The sequence below is a fragment of the Salvelinus alpinus genome, chromosome 6 (genome assembly GCF_045679555.1).
Source record: "Salvelinus alpinus chromosome 6, SLU_Salpinus.1, whole genome shotgun sequence".
Classification (NCBI taxonomy): domain Eukaryota; kingdom Metazoa; phylum Chordata; class Actinopteri; order Salmoniformes; family Salmonidae; genus Salvelinus; species Salvelinus alpinus.
Window position 1 is genome coordinate 55578222 of NC_092091.1, and position 21233 is coordinate 55599454.

Sequence of the window (21233 nt, forward strand, 5' to 3'; positions counted from 1 at the left end):
TGTATTTAAGCCATTTTATTGATGATAAGAAATGGATGAATTTGACTATGAATGGGAAAATAACACTTTTTCATTTATTGCAATGGTCTTAGGATGATGAACGGCATAACATTGGTGTGGGAATGACCGTTTGGGTTTTAAATAAACCTGGTCATACCAACATGACATACCTATATTCGATACAGTACATTAATGAGCAGAATATCAATGACTGTCCAAAATAATAAAGAATGTGCACACTTAGTTGCCCAGATAAGTGTTGAGGTAATGAGTTCAAATACTATTCAGACAAATGGACAGAGAATACAATCATCCATACAGGGAATATGTGCAGAAGAGGTAAACATATGCTAGCCTATGTCCCGGATCTGTTTGTGCTATCTTGCCAATCCCTATGGTCATTGACATGGCAAGATGTAGCAACAGATCTGGATCCAGGCTAATTAATTATACAAGACTTGACACATTTGTTTCTAAAATGGCACCCTACTCCCTATATAGCGCACTACTTTTGATCAGGGCCCATAGGATTCTGGTCAAAAGCAGTGCACTATATAGGGGATAGGGTGCCATTTGGGACAAAAGAGACATAAGAGATAAGAACATAAAATCTTGGCACACAGCTGGTCTTAGGAAAATGCAGTCAAATGCCTGACACAGTAGAATAGTTTGTTTTACAGACAAAAATGGATTGGCCATATACCAAACAACCTTACTTAATGAATCAGAACTGGGCTTTGAAAGAGCAAAAATTAAGATACACAATTTTTGTGTGTGTATCAATAGGAAACAATAGCCAGGGTTCTCGAAAATAACAAATAATGAAAGCATCATGTACCATCTTATTACAATAAACAAATAAAATAAAATGGCGACAAGGAATCTTAATCATGGGAATCATTAAATTATTTGATATTCGGAATGACTAAGTTGCCAAATCAAGTCATAAAAACATTAAAAGGGATAGTTCACCAAATTACAAATTGTTACATTGGTTTCCTTACCTTATAAGCAGTCTGTGGCAGTGGCCTGGTAAACAAAACCAAAGCATGGACTTACCTTGTCAATAGACTGCTTATAGGGTAAGGGAAACTATGTAATTTGGGGTAATTCTCTCTTTAACCACAGACACATTGAATCTTAGCTATGGATAAGATCCTGGTAGTAGAACATACAGCAGGGATCATCAACTACAATCAGCCGCGGGCCGATTTTATTCTTGAGCGGATGGCCAGGGGGATAGAAGATAATTACAAATAATTTGTAGGCTAAACATTTACCTTACGGTAAACAGATACAGTACCAGTCAAAAGTTCCGGATTGACTGACCTTCATGTCTTAAAGTAATGATGGACTGTCGTATCGCTTTGCTTATTTGAGCTGTTTTTGCCATAATATGGACTTGGTCTTTTACCAAAAAGGCAAATATACCAATCCTACCATGTCACAACACAACTGATTGGCTCAAACGCATTAAGGATAGAAATTTCACAAATTAACTTTTAAGAAGGCACACCTGTTAATTGAAATGCATTCCAGGTGACTACCTCAAGAAGCTGGTTGAGAGAATGCCAAGAGTGTGAAAAGTTATCATCAATGCAAAGGGTGGCTACTTTGTAAAATCTAAAATATATTTTGATTTGTTTAACACTTTTTTGGTTACTACATGATTCCATATGTGTTATTTCATAGTTTTGATGTCTTCACTATTATTCTACAAAGTAGAAAATAGTAAAAAGAAAAACCTTTGAATGGGTACGTGTCAAAACTTTTGACTGGTACTGTATATTTGACTAAAAATAACTTCAAACCTTGCTTAAATGGCCACTGGACTATTACATTGACCCCTCCCTCCATTTGTTTTGTACATATTTCCTTAACTCTTCTTGAACTGCACTGTTGCTTGTAAGTAAGCATTTCACGGTAACGTCTACACTTGTTGTATTGGGAACATTTGACAAATAAAGTTGGATTTGAAGACTTTGGAACAGATTTCATAAATGAAAATCAATTGGAGCTGATTTGCTGTTGTTTTTACAGTACTTTATGTCCAACCAAGTTTTTTGTTGTTGTTGCTCGGTAATAAAATAAAATGCAAATAAAATCACTGCCCGGGGCCGCCAGTTGGGGAACCCAGACACACAGTATGTTTTTGTCAGAATGACTCCTCTTAATCTCATTCTCTTATTTGATTCAGTTTTCAGGACGTGTTCTAAAACAATTTCAGCAGGACTTCTGTCACACAATACATTTGGATAAGAAGCGTTAAAGCAAACCAACACAGAGTACACAAACATAGTTACACTCGCCATGACCTGCTAACAATCATGAGCATAAGGTCATGTTGGTGTAAAATTAACCTCAACAGGACTTGAAATGCAGTTGAACCAGGTTGGCTATGGTTCAACCAGAAACTTCAACAGCCAATGACAGATATAGGCGATAAAATAGGGCCCGCATTGTGTGACGTTCAAAACTCTCCATTGCCATTGGCTACTGGTCATGAAGAGATCCACCTTCTTGCCCCTAATTGGCCACCATTCAGTTGAAACAAATCAACCAATCATCACGACTATGTAAGAGAGAAACCAACCCCGTCGCTCACACGACAGAGGAAACCATGGAAACGGCATGACAATGTTGACTGACTGAAGTGTGATTTTTGTTCATCTTACAGAACAGGACCTCTAAAAGCGCTCTAGAAAACAAAGTGCATCATAATATGTCAAATACTGAGAAAGCGTTTTAAACATTAAAAAAACAGCACTAATATTAAATATCAGTATCATCTTATTTTTTCCCCCACTAGTGCAACAGACGTATTAAAAATAAAATACAGCGTAAACTTTTGCAAGCAATCTTAAAATCTTTTGAAATATTCATTTATAACTACAGCCACTACAGCAGAATATGTTAAAGGCAACGTGATGATTGATGCATGAACACAAACATGCCAACATTATAGACCTCTCTTTTTATAGAAATAAATAGCTCAAATAATCTTTATCCTCTTTCTTTCTTAAATAATGTCCATCTCTATAAGCACATTTCTGATGAACATTGAATATAAAGCATCTATAGCACACAACTGCAAACTTCAACACTACCGCTTATACATAGTATACAGTGGCAAGAGAAAGTATGTGAACCCTTTGGAATTACCTGGATTTCTGCATAAATTGGTTATCAAGTTTGATCTGATCTTCATCTAAGTCACAAACGTAGTGTGCTTAAACTAATAACACAAAAATTATTGTATTTCTCTTGTCTATATTGAATACATAATTTAAACATTCACAAGTGTAGGTTGGAAAAAGTATGTGAACCCCTAGACTAACGACTTCTCCAAAAGCTAATTGGAGTCAGGAGTCAGCTAGCGTCCAATCAATGAGAAGAGATTTGGCGACGTTGTTTAGAGCTGCCTTGCCCTATTAAAAAAAAAAACACAACATTTGAGTTTGCTATTCACAAGAAGCATTGCCTGATGTGAACCATGCCTCGAACAAAACAGATCTCAGAAGACCTAAGATAAAGAATTGTTGACGTGCATAAAGCTGGAAAGGGTTACAAAAGTATCTCTAAAAGCCTTGATGTTCATCAGTCCACAGCAAGACAAATAGTCTATAAATGGAGAAAGTTCAGCACTGTTGGACAGATGAAACTACAGTTGAGTTGTTTGGAAGGAACACACATCACTGTGGAGAAAAAAAAAGGCACAGCACAACATCAAATCCTCATCCCAACTGTAAAGTATGGTGGAGGGAGCATCATGGTTTGGGGCTGCTTTACTGCCTCGGCCTGGACAGCTTGCTATCATAGACAGAAAAAATGAATTCCTTAGTTTATCAAGACGTTTTGCAGGAGGATGTTAGGCTATCTGTCTGCCAATTAAAGCCCAACAGAAGTTGGGTGATGCAACAGGACAACGTCCCAAAACACAGAAGTAAATCAACAACAGAATGGCTTCAATAGAAGAAAATACACCTTCTGGAGTGGCCCAGTCAGAGTCCTGACCTCGAGAGGGCGGTTCACACCAGACATCCCAAGAATATCGCTGAACTGAAACTGTTTTGTTCAGAGAAATGGTCCAAAATTCCTCCTGACTGTTGTGCAGGTCTGATCCTCAACTACAGAACATGTTTGGTTGAGGTTATTGCTGTCAAAAGGAGGCTCAACCAGTTAATAAATCCAAGGGTTCACATACTTTTCCCACCCTACACTGTGAATGTTTACACGGTGTGTTCAATAAAGACATGAAAACGTATAATTGCTTGTGTGTTATTAGTTTAAGCAGACTGTGTTCGTCTATTGCTGTGATTTTATGACCAATTTATGCAGAAATCCAGGTATTTCCAAAGGGTTCACATACTTTTTCTTGCCACTGTAGTTGAATCTTTCCTTTTGACTTTGGAGGGGAAAAAAACTTACAGAATGGACACCTGTAGACTCTTAATATTTTTGATTTCGTCATTTCGATACTTATACGTATGACCTTAATTTTTAGAACACCAAATGCAGTAATCTTTTTATATTATAAACAACATTATGTACAGTGTTTAATGCCTTTAAAGAAGACAAGATTGTCAGGAACTGAAAACCCCCTAAAGTTGAATCCCGAATGTCACCCCACTCCCTATATAGTGCACTACTTTTGACCGGAGACCTATGGGCCCTGGTCTAACGTACAGCAGTTCACTATACAGGGGGAAAAGGGTGCCATTTGGAGCACAGCCTAAATAAACAAGTGCATTGTGTTTTCTCTATTGTGACAGTGACTTTAAAAACACCTTTACCTTAAAACCCCTTTTCAATCTCTGAGGGGCAAGGCAGTACAATATTCAGTATTGGAAGAGAACATGGAGAGGTGAGAAAGCACAACTGTAGTGTGTGTGTGTGTTCATGTCAGGCTAGCACTACTAAAACAGACCAGCGCGTAACTTGGAACAGAACTTGGTGCTCAACTTAACATCTCTCCGTTGAAAAAAATAACGTGGAAGCAGCACACGGGCTGCATCTCAATGGCCTAAAATGTCTTTCTCTCGTTTCCTTTCCTTGATCTACAAACACCTACAAAACAAAGGATAAGTCAAAGCCTACCAGAGGATCAGCTTCCGACTGTTGTCTTCTGTCAGAAGGAGTCCACATTAGACTTGAGATGCCTCCCTGCGGTGGGTGCATGGTTTGAGGTCGATGTGCATTGTTGCCTGAGCTCGACGACTTGCTTGAATGCATTAACGGTATTGCGAGTGGATCCATACAGGCTAACTCTGTCCTCTTCTCCCATCATTGCACTGAGCGAAAATAACTGGTCAGGTGTAAGACAGCCGAACGATGAGCTTCCACCATTTTGTTTTCACTTGACAAGGCAATCAGTGCAGATGAAGAAACAAGAAGAGGATTTTTGAGGCAATTGAGATCAAGTCTGCATCCCAAATGTTACCCTATTCCCAATATAGTGCACTACCTTTGACCAGAGTCATTTGGGAGGCATCCAGAGACACTTCCTACTTCTCCACCAGCTGTGTGTCGTCGCACGACAGCTGTGTGTCGTCGTCATCCTGCTCAGCAGAGGGCTCCAGAGAGTCAGCTGATCTATGACATCGAACAAATTGCAACTGGCCATAAAGTTGGATAGAGGTCACACTTATGAAGCCATTGTGGCAAAGAGGCAAATATGTGCCCTCTATCCAACTCTACGCAATGGGCGGACAATAAAAAGCCCTTCCGGTGTACTGGCTGTAAATACAACAGCGTATATATATCATAATAAACGTCTGTAACATATATACATGTATTATACATCATGTTTATAGCCAGTTAACATATAAATTGCATCATGTCAGTCAACGATCAGCAACTCTTTATGCTCATGGAAGTTGTGGTTTGCGTGCACTGGATGTAGGCTATAGCCGTTTCTCAACTGGCACCCTATTCAGCGCAATACTTTTGACCAGAGCCTTATGAGCCCCGGTTAAACGTATTACACTACCAAGGGAATAGGGTGCATTTGGGATGTAGCTTATGCATGTAATTCACTGCAGCTTACAGAGCTAGTGGCTAGTTATTTGTATAGGGTGAACGCCTGCCTTTACAACGCTCCTATAGACTAGTGGCACACTGGAGAAACCATTTTACGAAAGGAAGATAGAACAGACACGGCTATGAATGGCATCAATTCTGAAATAAAGGCATAATGAATCAATTTTGCAACCCTGTTTAAAAACGAATAAAAAGCAGCTGCCTTATGGACCCAACCGGACTATAGATACCGTAAGAGTTGCACAGACAAAAGTAATTGACAGCTGAAAAATCCAAGGGTGTGCGAGAGATGGTGCTCGGCCGAGGATCATGCTGAGGATGGACCTAGTGTTCAATACTGCACTGTTCCCATGGCGACCACACCACGGAGTGGCTGATAGGCCGATAAAGACCTTGGAATAAAAATGTTCTCAAGGTGACAAGATATCTTCTCGTTTTATGTTCGACCAAGTCTGCAGCTGGTATGTCATGTATTGCCCTCCCTTACACACACACACACACACAGGGTCTATTTTAACTAACTGTTTAGCATCTTGATAAAAAAGCATCCCAGACACATTCTCTGCAATGCTCTCAGTGAATAAAGGGAGAACGAGAGCCTGCTCTTTCATGACATCCGTCCTCCTGCTTACAGCTCTTTTCTCAGTTGAAATCAAAATGGCCACTGAGATTACAGCATCTACAAAGTCCAATAGCCCTGCTGAGTTTGTGTTTCAAATCTGTTTGGCAGGTCAGCAACTCACAGGCAGGGTCCCTGTTTGCTTTCGCGGAGACTTACGGGCCCCTGGTCTTGTTACCTGTCTGATGATGTCTTTACCCCACCATAAAGTTGGATAGAGGACACACAAAATGTACTACTTTAAAATGGAGATAGCCCTCAATGTTGCTGCCCATTTGGTCAAAAAAGCAGGCATTGAAAAGATAGGAGATGAGCTCTCTAATACATATCTATGGTAAAGGAGGGTTTGGTCCCTTCATGAGAATCTCCACTGGGTTTACATGCTCCAGGGTAAGGTGTGGGCCTAACCTACCCAGGCCCCGCCAAGGCCCCACCCAGGCCCCTTGTCTTGTCTATCCTCTGTTCTGTAATGCATTGTAATGGTCTATGGAGGATCTATCTGTCTGTGGTATCTGTGTCTGTCTTTTAGTCAAGGCTAATGGCCGAAAACACATTGGTTTTTATTTTTAACTAAAAAGCAGCATGTTTATCAACTTCCACTTTCTCCAACAGTTGCTGAATTTCCTCTTCAGTTGTGTGTGTGTGTTGGCTGACTGGTAGGTCAAGGGGTTTCAAATGACAGGGTCTGTTCTGTTGGTGTGGCTGGAAACAAAATGGCCGACCCTTCTTTGGGGGGGGGGGTCCTGAGTGGTGAAAGGGGTTAGCAGAGGATGTCCGCCTTCACGTGCAGAATTTTGGAGAAGCCCGGTCTCTTCTTCAAGCCCTGGAGGGTAAGGAGGGATGGATGGAGGGCTTAGACCACTACACTCATTTATGCAGAGAAAAGTCAACATCACTTCTTTAGTTTGTAGACCATTGTGCATACACACGCACAGTAGAGGCCGTTGAACCATCAAAAGGGTGTGTGTAAATGAGCGTGCCTCAATCTATTTCTATCTGAGTGCGTGCATTTAAGCATTAGGGCCCGGTGACGATACCAGTGTCGCGATACTCGTTAGTATCATGGCAAGAAAGCAAAGCGGCTTCAACTTCTTTAGGAAAATAGCCCTAATGTTGGAAACAAACATCAATACGTTGTCATCCTGAGTCACATGTATTTATTTCCCAAACTATTAGCACACTACATTTTACATACAGCAGCTTTTAAAACGGACTAAAGAGTTCGGCCTGCTTTGCGTTTTCATTTTCGCCACGGGAAAAATATTGCGATACTGATATCATCACAGCCCTATTAAGAATGTGTGAACCTAAAACATGCTTCAGAGTGTGTCTCCGGGAGAAGCGTTACTTAGATACAGAAAAGTAAGCATATAACTAAGTTTGTAGCCCATTGCCGTGCACACATGTACACGCGTAAGAAATGAATGACTGTGCTCGTTCCTTATAGCGGTTTTCACTGACTGTACAGTACACACATAACTCGTAGGTTTCTCCCCCTCGAGGGTTTATTCAGTTTGACTAAATGTTTGCTTTGCTTCTCCCCCGTCTGGCTACAGCCATGACAAATGAACAGTGCCGAAATTACACACACACTTTTAGCTCTCTGGAGTTCGTTACTTAACGGCTATGAGCAATCTAGCATCCGCATCCGCCAGTGAGAAAGGGACACCATCCACACTGACTCACAGAAGAAGGGAAGGCTCACACGCCCACCCTATTCCCTATTTAGTGCACTACTTTGACCAGGGCCCATAGAGAAAAATGTAGACGAAGTCCGAGTGCGAATATCGAAGCGCTTTTCCTCTTAACCTCTGAGTGGCGCCCGTCGTGGGCGTGCGACCGCCCCCAACGCCCCGCTTCCTCTCTTCAGAAAGCAGCTGGATTATTCCATTTCCTCAATTCCTCAGACGATCAGCTGAACTGGACTTCCTGGTTTGGAGTCACGTACGGTTCAGTATGGTTGAGTTGAAATAACTCTCGCTCACCCACCTAACCATCGCTAAAGGATGCTACAGAGTTAGTCATATACATTACATGTATACTGTGGGCAGGAGAGAACCCAAAGACAGGAAGTGGTTTGGACTGGTATAGTTAGGAGTTGCCCTCAAAGAACTGATCCAGAGTAAGTTAATAGTATTGACCCCCCCCCCCCCTTATTAAGTGTACACCCCCTGTTAAAATGATCTAAGATGATTTAAATGCAATTATTTTTAAGAGCATTGGGATGTGGTCTCTGGAGTGGAAGTTAAAGCGCCGTTATAATTACCTGCAGCTTGTTCACCATCTCGTCAAAGAGCTTCCTAGCCTCAGGGCTGTTGGGGTCCTCGAAGTAGTCCTCTACACCGATCTGCACCACGATGGACTTCAGGTTACGACACACACCTGGAGGGGCGAGAGATTGTGTACAACCCTCACACGGAAGCAGCAGACTCGCCACCCGATTCCAAATAGACCCCTCGACCCTACGCCCTAGCCACTTGTGTAGATCTGAAATGATTGACTGGATGAGAAAAGTGCAGACCTGGGTTCAAAAATGGTGCTTACGCAACTCTGAGCCGTTGCCTGAGCAATGGAAAACTAAAATGGGCAGGGATTTCACTTTTGGGATTGTTCTATTGGTTCCTTTGTGAAAATAAAGCACATATTTATTTGAACCTGGGTCTGGTGTAGGATGTACTCACTGTTGAAGTACAGCAGTGTCTTGGGGGGTGGAGGTGAGGACCCGCATCTCTAGAACCTCCAGACCCTCCCCAGTAGTGTTCTATGTAGTGTACTGTGCAGTGTAGTAGGGTGTACTCACTGTTGAAGTGAAGCAGGGCCTTAGGGGTGACCGGGGTGGAGGTGAGGACCAGCATCTCCAGGCCCTTCAGACCCTCCCTGCACACCTCAGCTGCCACTTCCTGGTTGACCTCACTCACATGGTCCAGCTCCAACACCTGCAGACGCATGCAGTTCCTCGCTGCAGGGGGGAAAACAGAGAGGAGAGGAGGAGGTTGAGATGCCTTTAATGCCAACAACGTCGCATTGACCGCACCAGAACAGCCCATAGGGCAGGAGAATATCATCCGTTTCTGTAGCGAGAGGCAGCTAGAAGCACAAGTACACCCCCTGGACAGGACGCTTGGTATGTGCTAATCCATAATTTTTCAAGTGCTAGGTAAGATATCTAAAGAGCCTATCCAGAGTCTAAAGCAGCCATATACACCTGACACCACATATTGATATACGTTTGTTCATGGGTTGAAGTGTTAGCATTGCTTACATGAAAATAAAACTTAATAACAATGCTACCTAAATAAGTTTAAAAGAGAGACGGTCAATAGCGAAAGCGCACATAACCAGCCTACAAAACCAAAACAGTATGGTCACCATGTTTCTACCGTTTGTATGATAATCTCAGATATAGATATATTTGAGATGATTCAATTGAACAGCTTGGGGATAGTGTTTCATCATGTTTCGCCCTAGATGGTAGGATGAGTGTGAACCAATCAGAATGGCTGATTTCCAAATGGCATCCTATTCCCTTAACAGTGCACTACCTTTCACTAGCGCACATGCAGAGCCTTCAAGAAGTAAACATACCGCTTGATTTATTCCACATTTTGTTGTGTTACAGCCTGGATTCAAAATCGATTAAAACAAATGTGCTCACCCCACAATGACAAAGTGAAAACATGTTTTTAGAAATGTTTGCAATTTTGTTGAAAATGAAATAATCTCATTGACGTAAGTATTCACACCCCTGAGTCAATGCATGTTAGAATCACCTTTGGCAGCGATTACAGTGTTTCTGGGTAAGTCTAAGAGCTCTGCACACATGGATTGTACAATATTTCCACTTTTTAAAATGTATTATACAAGCTCTGTCAAGTTTGTTGTTGATCATTGCTAGACAGCCATTTTCAAAGTCTTGCCATAGATTTTCAAGCAAATTTAAGTCACAACTGTAACTAGGCCACTCAGGAACATTCAATGTCGTTTTGGTATGCTACTCCAGTGTATATTTGGCCTCGTGTTTTAAGTTATTGTCCTGCTGAAAGGTGAATTTGTCTCCCAGTGTCTGTTGGAAAGCAGACTGAAGCAGGTTTTCCTCTAGGATTTTGCCTGTGCTTAGCTCTATTCCATTTTTTAAAAACATTTTTTTAACTCCCTTGACGATGACAAGCATACCCATAACATAATGCAGCCACCACCATGCTTGAAAATATGAAGAGTGGTACTCAGTGATGTGTTGGATTTGCCCCAAACATAACACTTTGTATTCAGGACATAAAGTTAATTTATTTGCCGCCGTTTCACTTTAGTGCCTTATTGCAAACAGGACACATGTTTTGGAATATTTTTTTATTCTGTACAGGCTTCCTTTTCACTATGTAAATTAGATAAATATTGTGTAGTAATTACAATGTTATTGATCCATCCTCACTTTTCTTCTATGACAGCCATTAAAAGTGTTTTAAAATCACCATTGGCCTCATGGTGAAATCCCTGAGTGGTTTCCTTCCTCTCTGGCAACTGAGTTAGGAAGGACGCCTGTATCTTTGTAGTGACTAGGTGTATTGAAACACCATCCAAAGTGTAATTAATAACTTCACCATGCTCAAAAGGATATTCAATATCTTTTTTTTATCTACCAATAGGTGCCCTTCTTTGCAAGGCATTGGAAAACCTCCCTGGTTCTGTGGTAGATTCTACACTATATATACACAAAAGTATGTTGACCACTTCAAATTAGTGGATTCGGCTATTTCAGTCACACCCGTTTTTGACAGGTGTATAAAATCGAGCACACAACCATGCAATCTCCATAGACAAACATTAGGAGTAGAATGGCCCGTACTTAAGAGCTCAGTGACTTTCAAAGTGGCACAGTCATAGAATGCCACCTTTCAGTTTGGCAAAATCTCTGCCCTGCTAGAGCTGCCACGGTCAACTTTAAGTGCTTGTTATTATTGTGAAGTGGAAACATCTAGGAGCAACAATGGCTCAGGCGCTAAGTGGTAGGCCACACAAGCTCACAGAACGGGACCGCCGAGTGCTGAAGTGCGTAGTGTATAAAAATCGTCTGTCCTCGGTTGCAACACTCACTACCCAGTTCCAAACTGTCTCTGGAAGCAACGTCAGCACAATAACTGTTTGTCGGGAGCTTCATGAAATGGGTTTCCATGGCCGAGCAGCCGCACATAAGCGTAAGATCACCATGCGCAATGCCAAACGTCAGATGTCAGTCCGAAGGACTCATCTGGGTTTGGCAGATGCCAGGAGAACGTTACCTGCCCCAACGCATAATGCCAACTGTAAAGTTTGGTGGAGGAGGAATAATGGTCTGGGGCTGTTTTTCATGGTTCAGGCTAGGCCCCTTAGTTCCAGTGAAGGGACATTTTAATGCTACAGCATACAATGACATTCTAAACGATTCTGTGCTTCCAACTTTGTGGCAACAGTTTGGGGAAGGCCCTTTCCTGTTTCAGCATGACAATGCCCCCGTGCACAAAGCAAGGTCCATACAGAAATGGTTTGTAGAGATTGGTGTGGAGGAACTTGACTGGCCTGTAAAGAGTCCTGACCTGAACCCCATCGAACACCTTTGGGATGAATTCGAACGCCCAACATCACCATTGCTCGACCTCACCATTGCTCATGCCTGAATGGAAGCAAGTCCCCGCAGCAATGTTCCAACATCTAGCGGAAAGCCTTCTCAGGAGAGTGGAGGCTGTTTTAGTTACAAAGGGGGGACCAACTACATATTAATACCCATGGTTTTGGAATGAGGTGTTTGATGAGCAGGTGTCCACATACTTTTGGTCATGTAGTGTATGTTTGAAATTCACTGCTCAACTTGAGGGACCTTACAGGTAACTAACTGTATGTGTGGGGTACAGAGATGAGGTAATCATTCAAATATCATATTAAACACTACCATTGCACACAGAGTGAGTCCTTGCAACTGATTGTCCGGCCGCCCAACAACCTGCCCGCTTGACCCTATCCCCTCCTCTCTTCTCCAGACCATTTCCGGAGACCTTCTCCCTTACCTCACCTCGCTCATCAACTCATCCTTGACCGCTGGCTACGTCCCTTCCGTCTTCAAGAGAGCGAGAGTTGCACCCCTTCTGAAAAAACCTACACTCGATCCCTCCGATGTCAACAACTACAGACCAGTATCCCTTCTTTCTTTTCTCTCCAAAACTCTTGAACGTGCCGTCCTTGGCCAGCTCTCCTGCTATCTCTCTCAGAATGACCTTCTTGATCCAAATCAGTCAGGTTTCAAGACTAGTCATTCAACTGAGACTGCTCTTCTCTGTGTCACGGAGGCGCTCCGCACTGCTAAAGCTAACTCTCTCTCCTCTGCTCTCATCCTTCTAGACCTATCGGCTGCCTTTGATACTGTGAACCATCAGATCCTCCTCTCCACCCTCTCCGAGCTGGGCATCTCCGGCGCGGCCCACGCTTGGATTGCGTCCTACCTGACAGGTCGCTCCTACCAGGTGGCGTGGCGAGAATCTGTCTCCGCACCACGTGCTCTCACCACTGGTGTCCCCCAGGGCTCTGTTCTAGGCCCTCTCCTATTCTCGCTATACACCAAGTCACTTGGCTCTGTCATATCCTCACATGGTCTCTCCTATCATTGCTATGCAGACGACACACAATTAATCTTCTCCTTTCCCCCCTCTGATAACCAGGTGGTGAATCGCATCTCTGCATGTCTGGCAGACATATCAGTGTGGATGACGGATCACCACCTCAAGCTGAACCTCGGCAAGACGGAGCTGCTCTTCCTCCCGGGGAAGGACTGCCCGTTCCATGATCTCGCCATCACGGTTGACAACTCCATTGTGTCCTCCTCCCAGAGTGCTAAGAACCTTGGCGTGATCCTGGACAACACCCTGTCGTTCTCAACTAACATCAAGGCGGTGACCCGTTCCTGTAGGTTCATGCTCTACAACATTCGCAGAGTACGACCCTGCCTCACGCAGGAAGCGGCGCAGGTCCTAATCCAGGCACTTGTCATCTCCCGTCTGGATTACTGCAACTCGCTGTTGGCTGGGCTCCCTGCCTGTGCCATTAAACCCCTACAACTCATCCAGAACGCCGCAGCCCGTCTGGTGTTCAACTTTCCCAAGTTCTCTCACGTCACCCCGCTCCTCCGCTCTCTCCACTGGCTTCCAGTTGAAGCTCGCATCCGCTACAAGACCATGGTGCTTGCCTACGGAGCTGTGAGGGGAACGGCACCTCCGTACCTTCAGGCTCTGATCAGGCCCTACACCCAAACAAGGGCACTGCGTTCATCCACCTCTGGCCTGCTCGCCTCCCTACCTCTGAGGAAGTACAGTTCCCGCTCAGCCCAGTCAAAACTGTTCGCTGCTCTGGCACCCCAATGGTGGAACAAACTCCCTCACGACGCCAGGTCAGCGGAGTCAATCACCACCTTCCGGAGACACCTGAAACCCCACCTCTTTAAGGAATACCTAGGATAGGATAAAGTAATCCTTCTAACCCCCCCCCCCCCCTTAAAAGAGTTAGATGCACTATTGTAAAGTGGTTGTTCCACTGGATATCATAAGGTGAATGCACCAATTTGTAAGTCGCTCTGGATAAGAGCGTCTGCTAAATGACTTAAATGTAAATGTAAATTGTGCCTTGTTAAGCAAATTTTGACTCCTGAACTTATTTAGGCTTTCCAAAAAAAAAAAAAGAGGTTGAATACCTTTTCAGCTTTACATTTTTAATTAATTAGTAAACATTTCTGATAACATAATTCCACTTTGACATTATGGGGTATTGTATGTAGGCCAATGACCCAAAATCTAAATTTATAAAATGTTCAATTCAGGCTGTAACACAATAAAATGTGAAAAAAGTCCAGGAGTGTGAATACTTTTTGAAAGCACTGTAGGGCTCTGGCCAAGAGTAGTGCACTATATAGGGAATATGGTGCCATTTGAGAGGCACGCAATGTCCTTTCCTATTGCCACCCCTCATCCTCACTCAGCCCATGTATGTTTATTTTTAAAACATTTATTTCACCTTTATTTAACCAGGTAGGTCAGTTGAGAACAAGTTCTCATTTACAACTGCGACCTGGCCAAGATAAAGCAAAGCAGTGCGACAAAAACAACAGAGTTACACATAAACAAACGTACAGTCAATAACACAATATAAAAAATCTATATATAGTGTGTGCAAATGTAGAAGAGTAGGGAGGTAAGACAATAAATAGGCCATAGAGGCAAAATAATTACAATTTAGCATTAACACTGGAGTGATAGATGTGCAGATGATGATGTGCAAGTAGAGATACTGGGGTGCAAAAGAACAAGAAAATAAATAACAATATGGGGATGTACTGATAGCCAGGCCACCAAAACAACTGTTTCTCATCTAGCCACAAAAGTAATTTCCTCCCTCTGTTCCAGCATGCTGTGAATCGTGAGTAGGAACGCAATAGCTGGGTTACATTTCCTTCTGACTGGGAGGGTATTTGCAGTCGCACGCATCCCGCTTCCCATATGTGTGGATGGGCCAGAAATAAATCAGAATATTTTGTTCCTCAGAAAAAGACAAATCTAAATGTGACAAATAACCCCTTGAAGTACAAAGTTCTATTCATCAACAAACAGTCCCTCCAGGATTCCGCAATCGCATAATTCAAAGCAAAATCAACCAATCAGCGTATATTATGCGAGAGCTCGCAATTTTGACCAATTCCCGCACTTTTAGCGCATAAATGGGTCCAATCAAAAGCAGGTTAGTAATTCTGACTAATTACTGCACTGTTACCGTGGAAAATGGCCCAATCCAGCCACACGTCAACAAAGTTTCCCCCCTAGCCTGTCAGCGTATTCACGTGCGAAGATCATGGGTGATTGTTGATGGCTGACAGGCAGTACAATGAACAGAGATCAATCTCATTTGCCAACAAAAAGTAACAGCTAACGACCGTGCAAAACAATATCCAAATGTTTTTGGACACTAGAGAAAGTCGACAATCAACAGTCACTTCAAATCAGCAAAGCATATGAGAATGTCAGAACAGTTCCCACAGCAGCTGCAGATCCCCATGACTGAAGTGGTAGCAGGGAAGACCGTGGCAAACGGTGAAAGTAATATGAATCAAGGTGAGTGGTGTTTTACTCAAACTTTTACTCCGCTAACCTTGGCTTTAGTAGGGTGGTCGGCACTCTGCTCTCCCCAGTCTAACCTTGGCTTTAGTAGGGTGGTCGGCACTCTGCTCTCCCCAGTCCGTCTATGGAGAGCGCTGCTCAAAGCGCTGAGTGTAATTTGTCAGCTTTGCCGTTTTAAACTCTCTGTAAAACATAATACGGTTCACGAAAGCACAATATTTCTGGATTTTATTTTTTAGAAATGGAACAGCACATTTCAACCACGATATTCTATTTCTATGTTTTCTGTTGTTTGTCTCCCTTACGACCCTTTCAGAAAAAAAACTCTAGAGAATTTTGAAGACAACTTATTAGAAAGAAATATTGATCCTCAAATTGAAAGCGATTGATCAGCTTTGAATCCATTTGGGGGTTTTTTGAGAGAGAGAGAGAGAGAGAGAGAGAGTAGGAATGGGAGGTGCATCTTGTGTTGATAGCAAGGCCCCAAGCCTGATGGATCGGAGAGGTGTGTGTGACTGATGCGTGAGTGGATTATGACAGAGCTGTTTGTTCAGGAAAATAAACTAAACTGAGCACTTTAGATGTTTCTAATTGTTTTTGGATGATGTATTCTGCTTTATATTGCTTTATATGAAATTAGCGTGAAAAAGAAAACATCGCAAAATTTCAGAAAGGCTGCCCCAAAATCAAGCATTTTTGGCCGCAGAAATCACAACAAAAGAAAAGCGAAATCCTGGGGGGACTGAACAAAGACCTCTGATACGAGCCATACAAAGCACTTCAATCCAAATTGTTTCTTTTTTCTGAAAGCATAGTCCCTATATCAGTTTACTTATTAAATGACCAATGAGATTAAATCATGAGATGTTTATCCAAATTAATTTCCTCACCCAACGAGGCTAGTCCCTGAATGCCACAGCCTGCCCCGCCCACGCCCAGGGCTCTGAGGTGCGGCCAGCATCGGCCAATGGTCTGCAGGCATCGGTTGCTGAAGCGAGCCGGTTGTTGGCTGGAGGAGAGAGAGAAAGCGCGCGAGAGAGAAAGCGAGAGAGAGAGAGAGAAAGAGAGAGAGAAAGAGAGAGAGAGAAAGAGAGAGAGAAAGAGAGAGAGAAAGAGAGAAAGAGAGGTACGTTACAATATATGTGTTAACAGTATTCATAAAATAAATGTGTGCTAAGAGTTGCCTCTCACCATGGATGTAGTGGTGCCACCTGGAGGGAGATAATGTCTCTACAGCCTGCTCCTAGAGCCCAGATCACCTCCTGTCCTACAGGGTCTGTGGCACTCCTAGAACAAAAAACACCAATTCACCATACTTCGTGGTATATCAATCTAGACACCCATTCATAATATATATCAGGGGTCTCAAACTCATGGCACGCGGGCCAAACGTGGCCCGTCTACTGATTTAATGTGGCAGATTAAATGCTAGTGTACTTACAGTATATTCTGTAATACTACAGTGGAATACTATATAGTATACTGTAGTGGATTATATTGTATAGAGTGTGAGCACCCTGTGGTGGTAGTACCTGTAAAGACAGGTGGGTTGTTTAGCAACAAAGCCGATGCATGCACAATCGTGGAGCAAAACAGGCGGGGTTGGCTTAGATTCAAAGGATTGTTGACAACATACAAACTATATGTGCTCTCCAAAGCTTTATTGAAAACATAAATACACTTGCACAATGAGCACTTGTTGTCTCTCAAATACATCATTGCAGTTGTTGGTTAGCTAGCGTTGTTGGTTAGCTAGCTAGCAAATGTTTTGCGATATTAGCATAGACATGATAAGAGTCAAAACCCCTCAAAACAAGACATGGTATCAAGAACAAGATACAATGAGTTGAAACGAGCCACCTACAATTCCCCACAGGGCAGCTCCTTGTCATTGTTGCTAGCTACCTGCCCGTCCAGAATCATAACACACGGACTTCTGCCCCATCGACGCGGGCGCTAGTGATAACCCGCAATTTCTAATAACCCATCCTCAACCTCCCGACTATATGTGATTAAGTGCACATTTCAGGCCCGCACCCGACCTTAACCCGCAAATATAGAAAAGGCACTGTCCAATCAGAGACAGGCCTATGTTTCTGCTTATACTTTCCCACATTTTGGTACGCTATTTATTAGTAAACTTTTCTATAATCAGATACAATTAGATATAGCTTCTCTTGTCATTAATTGTTGCCCTAGAATACTAAATAAACCCATGTTCACCAGAATAATGTCATAAATCGATTGAATCGTTTATTCTATCTAGTCGACGTCGGTAATACTCTTCTCTTGCGCAGGAAAGATGTTTAGGGATGCAAGATTTTCTGTGCAAAATGTCCTAACAACAGTTTGAGCGGTTCTAAGGAAATTTTAAAAAGGTGTGAATACTACCCAACATGTTTCTGATAAGATTTCAGTTTGACTTTATGATGCTGATAAAGATAGCACCTATAAGATGGTCACTGTCTAAATGTGTATAGCGCCTCGCAATCATCCTCGACACCAAATCCTTCCTGAACATTAGGTTGTTTTTAACCTTCCAGACTTGGAATTGTATCAAATCGCTACCCAAGTCTTTTACTTGCGACAGTCAAATTCACTAAAGAGGAACAATAGGTAACTATTGAAGATGCGCAGCATATCCCCAGAATCGTTTTACCTGTCTATTTTCAAAGGAGAACGTTAAGAACATGAATAACGTCATTGTTAAGAACACTATAACAACATGGAAGAAAATGAAACGTATTCTACAAGAACCAATATCACTTCCTAAAAACACAACCTTACAGAACCTATCCTTGGATAGCTTTTCACAGTTCACCGATAAATTGGTCCACGTGGAAAACTAAAAAGGCATAGAAACCGTAGATGACTTGGTAATAGGAAATACATTTATTTCCATGACAGCTTTAAAAAGCTATTTTGGATTGCCCTAAGTAGATATTTTCAAATACATGCAACTTAAAAGTTGTATATTACAAAATGTGGATTTGAAATCTTTAGGGAATCCTATCTGAGTCAGAAAAGGATGTCCATATGATCGGTAAGATATACAAAACCTTGCAGAGAGCCTATCCAACTGACAATCTATTAGAAAAATATATAAACTATTGGAACAAGACTTAAAAGAACTGATATTGGTACAAGAGAGGGAAAGTTGGAACATAACTAGTGCAACTACAGTTAACAAAAATGTACATTTAATTCAGTATAAAATAATGTATAGAATTTATTATACAAGACACAAAATCCTAACTCTACAGAACAATTTAAGAGTCATGTCTGAAGTGTAAAACTAATAATGACTCAATAATTTGTGCCTTCTGAAGTCCAAAAGTTATGGGCGGAGTTAGAAAGTTGGCTGTCAGAGGTATTACAACGTAAATGTACTTTTAATCTGTCTGTCTGCATATTTCAAGACGTGGCATATGAGGGTGCCTTGAGATAACCGATGGGTTGGACGATACTTTTGTGTCGAGGCACAGATCTGGGGAAGGGTACAAAAAAAATGTCTGCGGCATTGAAGGTACTCAAGAACACAGTGGCCTCCATCATTCTTAAATGGAAGAAGTTTGGAACCACCAAGACTCTTCCTAGAGCTGGCCGCCCAGCCAAACTGAGCAATCGGGGGAGAAGGGCCTTGGTCAGGGAGGTGACCGAGAACCCAATTGTCACTCTGACAGAGCTCCAGAGTTTCTCTGTGGGGATGGGAGAACCTTCCAGAAGGACAACCATCTCTGCAGCACTCCACCAATCAGGCCTTTACGGTAGAGTGGCCAGACGGAAGCCACTCCTCAGTAAAAGGCACATGACAGCCCGCTTGGAGTTTGCCAAAAGGCACCTAAAGGACTCTCAGACCATGAGAAACCAGATTCTCTGGACTTGAACCCGATCAAAGATCTCTGGGTAGACCTGAAAATAGCTGTGCAGCGACGCTCCCTGACAAAGCTTGAGAGGATTTGAAGAGAAGAATGGGAGAAACTCCCCAAATACAGGTGATTTTTTTTTCTTCCTTTGTCGTTATGGGGTATTGTGTGTAGATTGATGAGGGGAAAAAACGATTGAATCAATTTTAGAATAAGGCTGTAACGTAACAAAATGTGGAAAAAGTCAAGGGGTCTGAATACTTTCCGAATCCACTGTACTGTATTGTATTATATATACACACACTAGAGGTCGACAGATTATGATTTTTAACACCGATACCGGTTATTGGAGGACCAAAAAAATCCGATACTGATTAATCGGACGATTTTTCTTTATATGTATATTTGTAATAATGAGAATTACAACAATACTGAATGAACACTTTTACCTTAATATAATACATAAATAAAATCAATTTAGTCTCAAAATAAATAATGAAACGTTCAATTTGGTTTAAATAATGCAAAAAAACAGTGTTGGAGAAGAAAGTAAAAGTGCAATATGTGCCATGTTTCAGTTCCTTTCTCAGAACATGAGAACATATGAAAGCCAGTGGTTCCTTTTAACATGAGTCTTCAATATTCCCAGTTAAGTTTTAAGTTGTATTTATAGGAATTATAACGCGTCGACTATTGCTCTCTATACCATTTGTATTTCATGTACCTCTGACTATTGGATGTTCTTATAGACACTATAGTATTGCCAGCCTAATCTCGGGAGTTCATAGGCTTTCATAGGTTCATAGTCATAAACAGAGCTGTGCTTCAAGCATTGCTAAGAGCTGTAAAGTGCTGTTTGAATGAATGCTTACGAGCCTGCTGCTGCCTACCACCGCTCAGTCTGACTGCTCTATCAAATCATAGACTTAATTATACTATAATAAACAAACAGAAATACAAGCCTTTGGTCATTAATATGGTCAAATCCGGAAACTACCATTTCAAAAACAAAACGTTTATTCTTTCAGTGAAATACGGAACCGTTCCGTATTTTATCGAACGGGTGGCAACCCTAAGTCTAAATATTCCTGTTACATTGCACAACCTTCAATGTTACGTCATAATTATGTAAAATTCTGGCAAATGAATTAAGGTCTTTGTTAGAAAGAAATGGTCTTCACACAGTTCACAACGAGCCAGGCGGCCCAAACTGTTGCATATACCCTGACTCTGCTTGCACAGAACGGAAGAGAAGTGACACAATTTCCCTAGTTAATATTGCCTGCTAACATGCATTTATTTTAACTAAATAGCCAGGTTTAAAAAAAATATACTTCTGTGTATTGATTTGAAGGAAGGTGATGTTTATGGTTAGGTACATTTGTGCAACGATTGTGCTTTTTTCACAAATGTGCTTTTGTTAAATCCTCACCCGTTTGGCGAAGTTGAAGTAGGCAATTTGATTATATGCAACGCAGGACAAGCTATTTTTTTATTTTCTTTTTATTTCACCTTTATTTAACCAGGTAGGCTAGTTGAGAACAAGTTCTCATTTACAACTGCGACCTGGCCAAGATAAAG

At 42.0% G+C, this 21233-nt stretch overlaps 1 protein-coding gene across 1 annotated transcript in view; it reads right to left on the reverse strand.

Annotated features, from left to right (window-relative positions):
* The window catches only part of LOC139578953 (F-box only protein 41-like), a 106199-nt gene continuing 84966 nt past the window's right edge, over positions 1-21233 (reverse strand). Inside the window, exons 10-14 of the mRNA XM_071407109.1 lie at positions 16978-17073; positions 16677-16795; positions 9459-9617; positions 8925-9040; positions 1-7481 (exon numbers count right to left, since the gene is read on the reverse strand). Coding sequence (XP_071263210.1) covers positions 7419-7481; positions 8925-9040; positions 9459-9617; positions 16677-16795; positions 16978-17073 — 553 coding nt within the window. The 3' untranslated portion in view covers positions 1-7418. The remainder of the gene's footprint in view (positions 7482-8924; positions 9041-9458; positions 9618-16676; positions 16796-16977; positions 17074-21233) is intronic.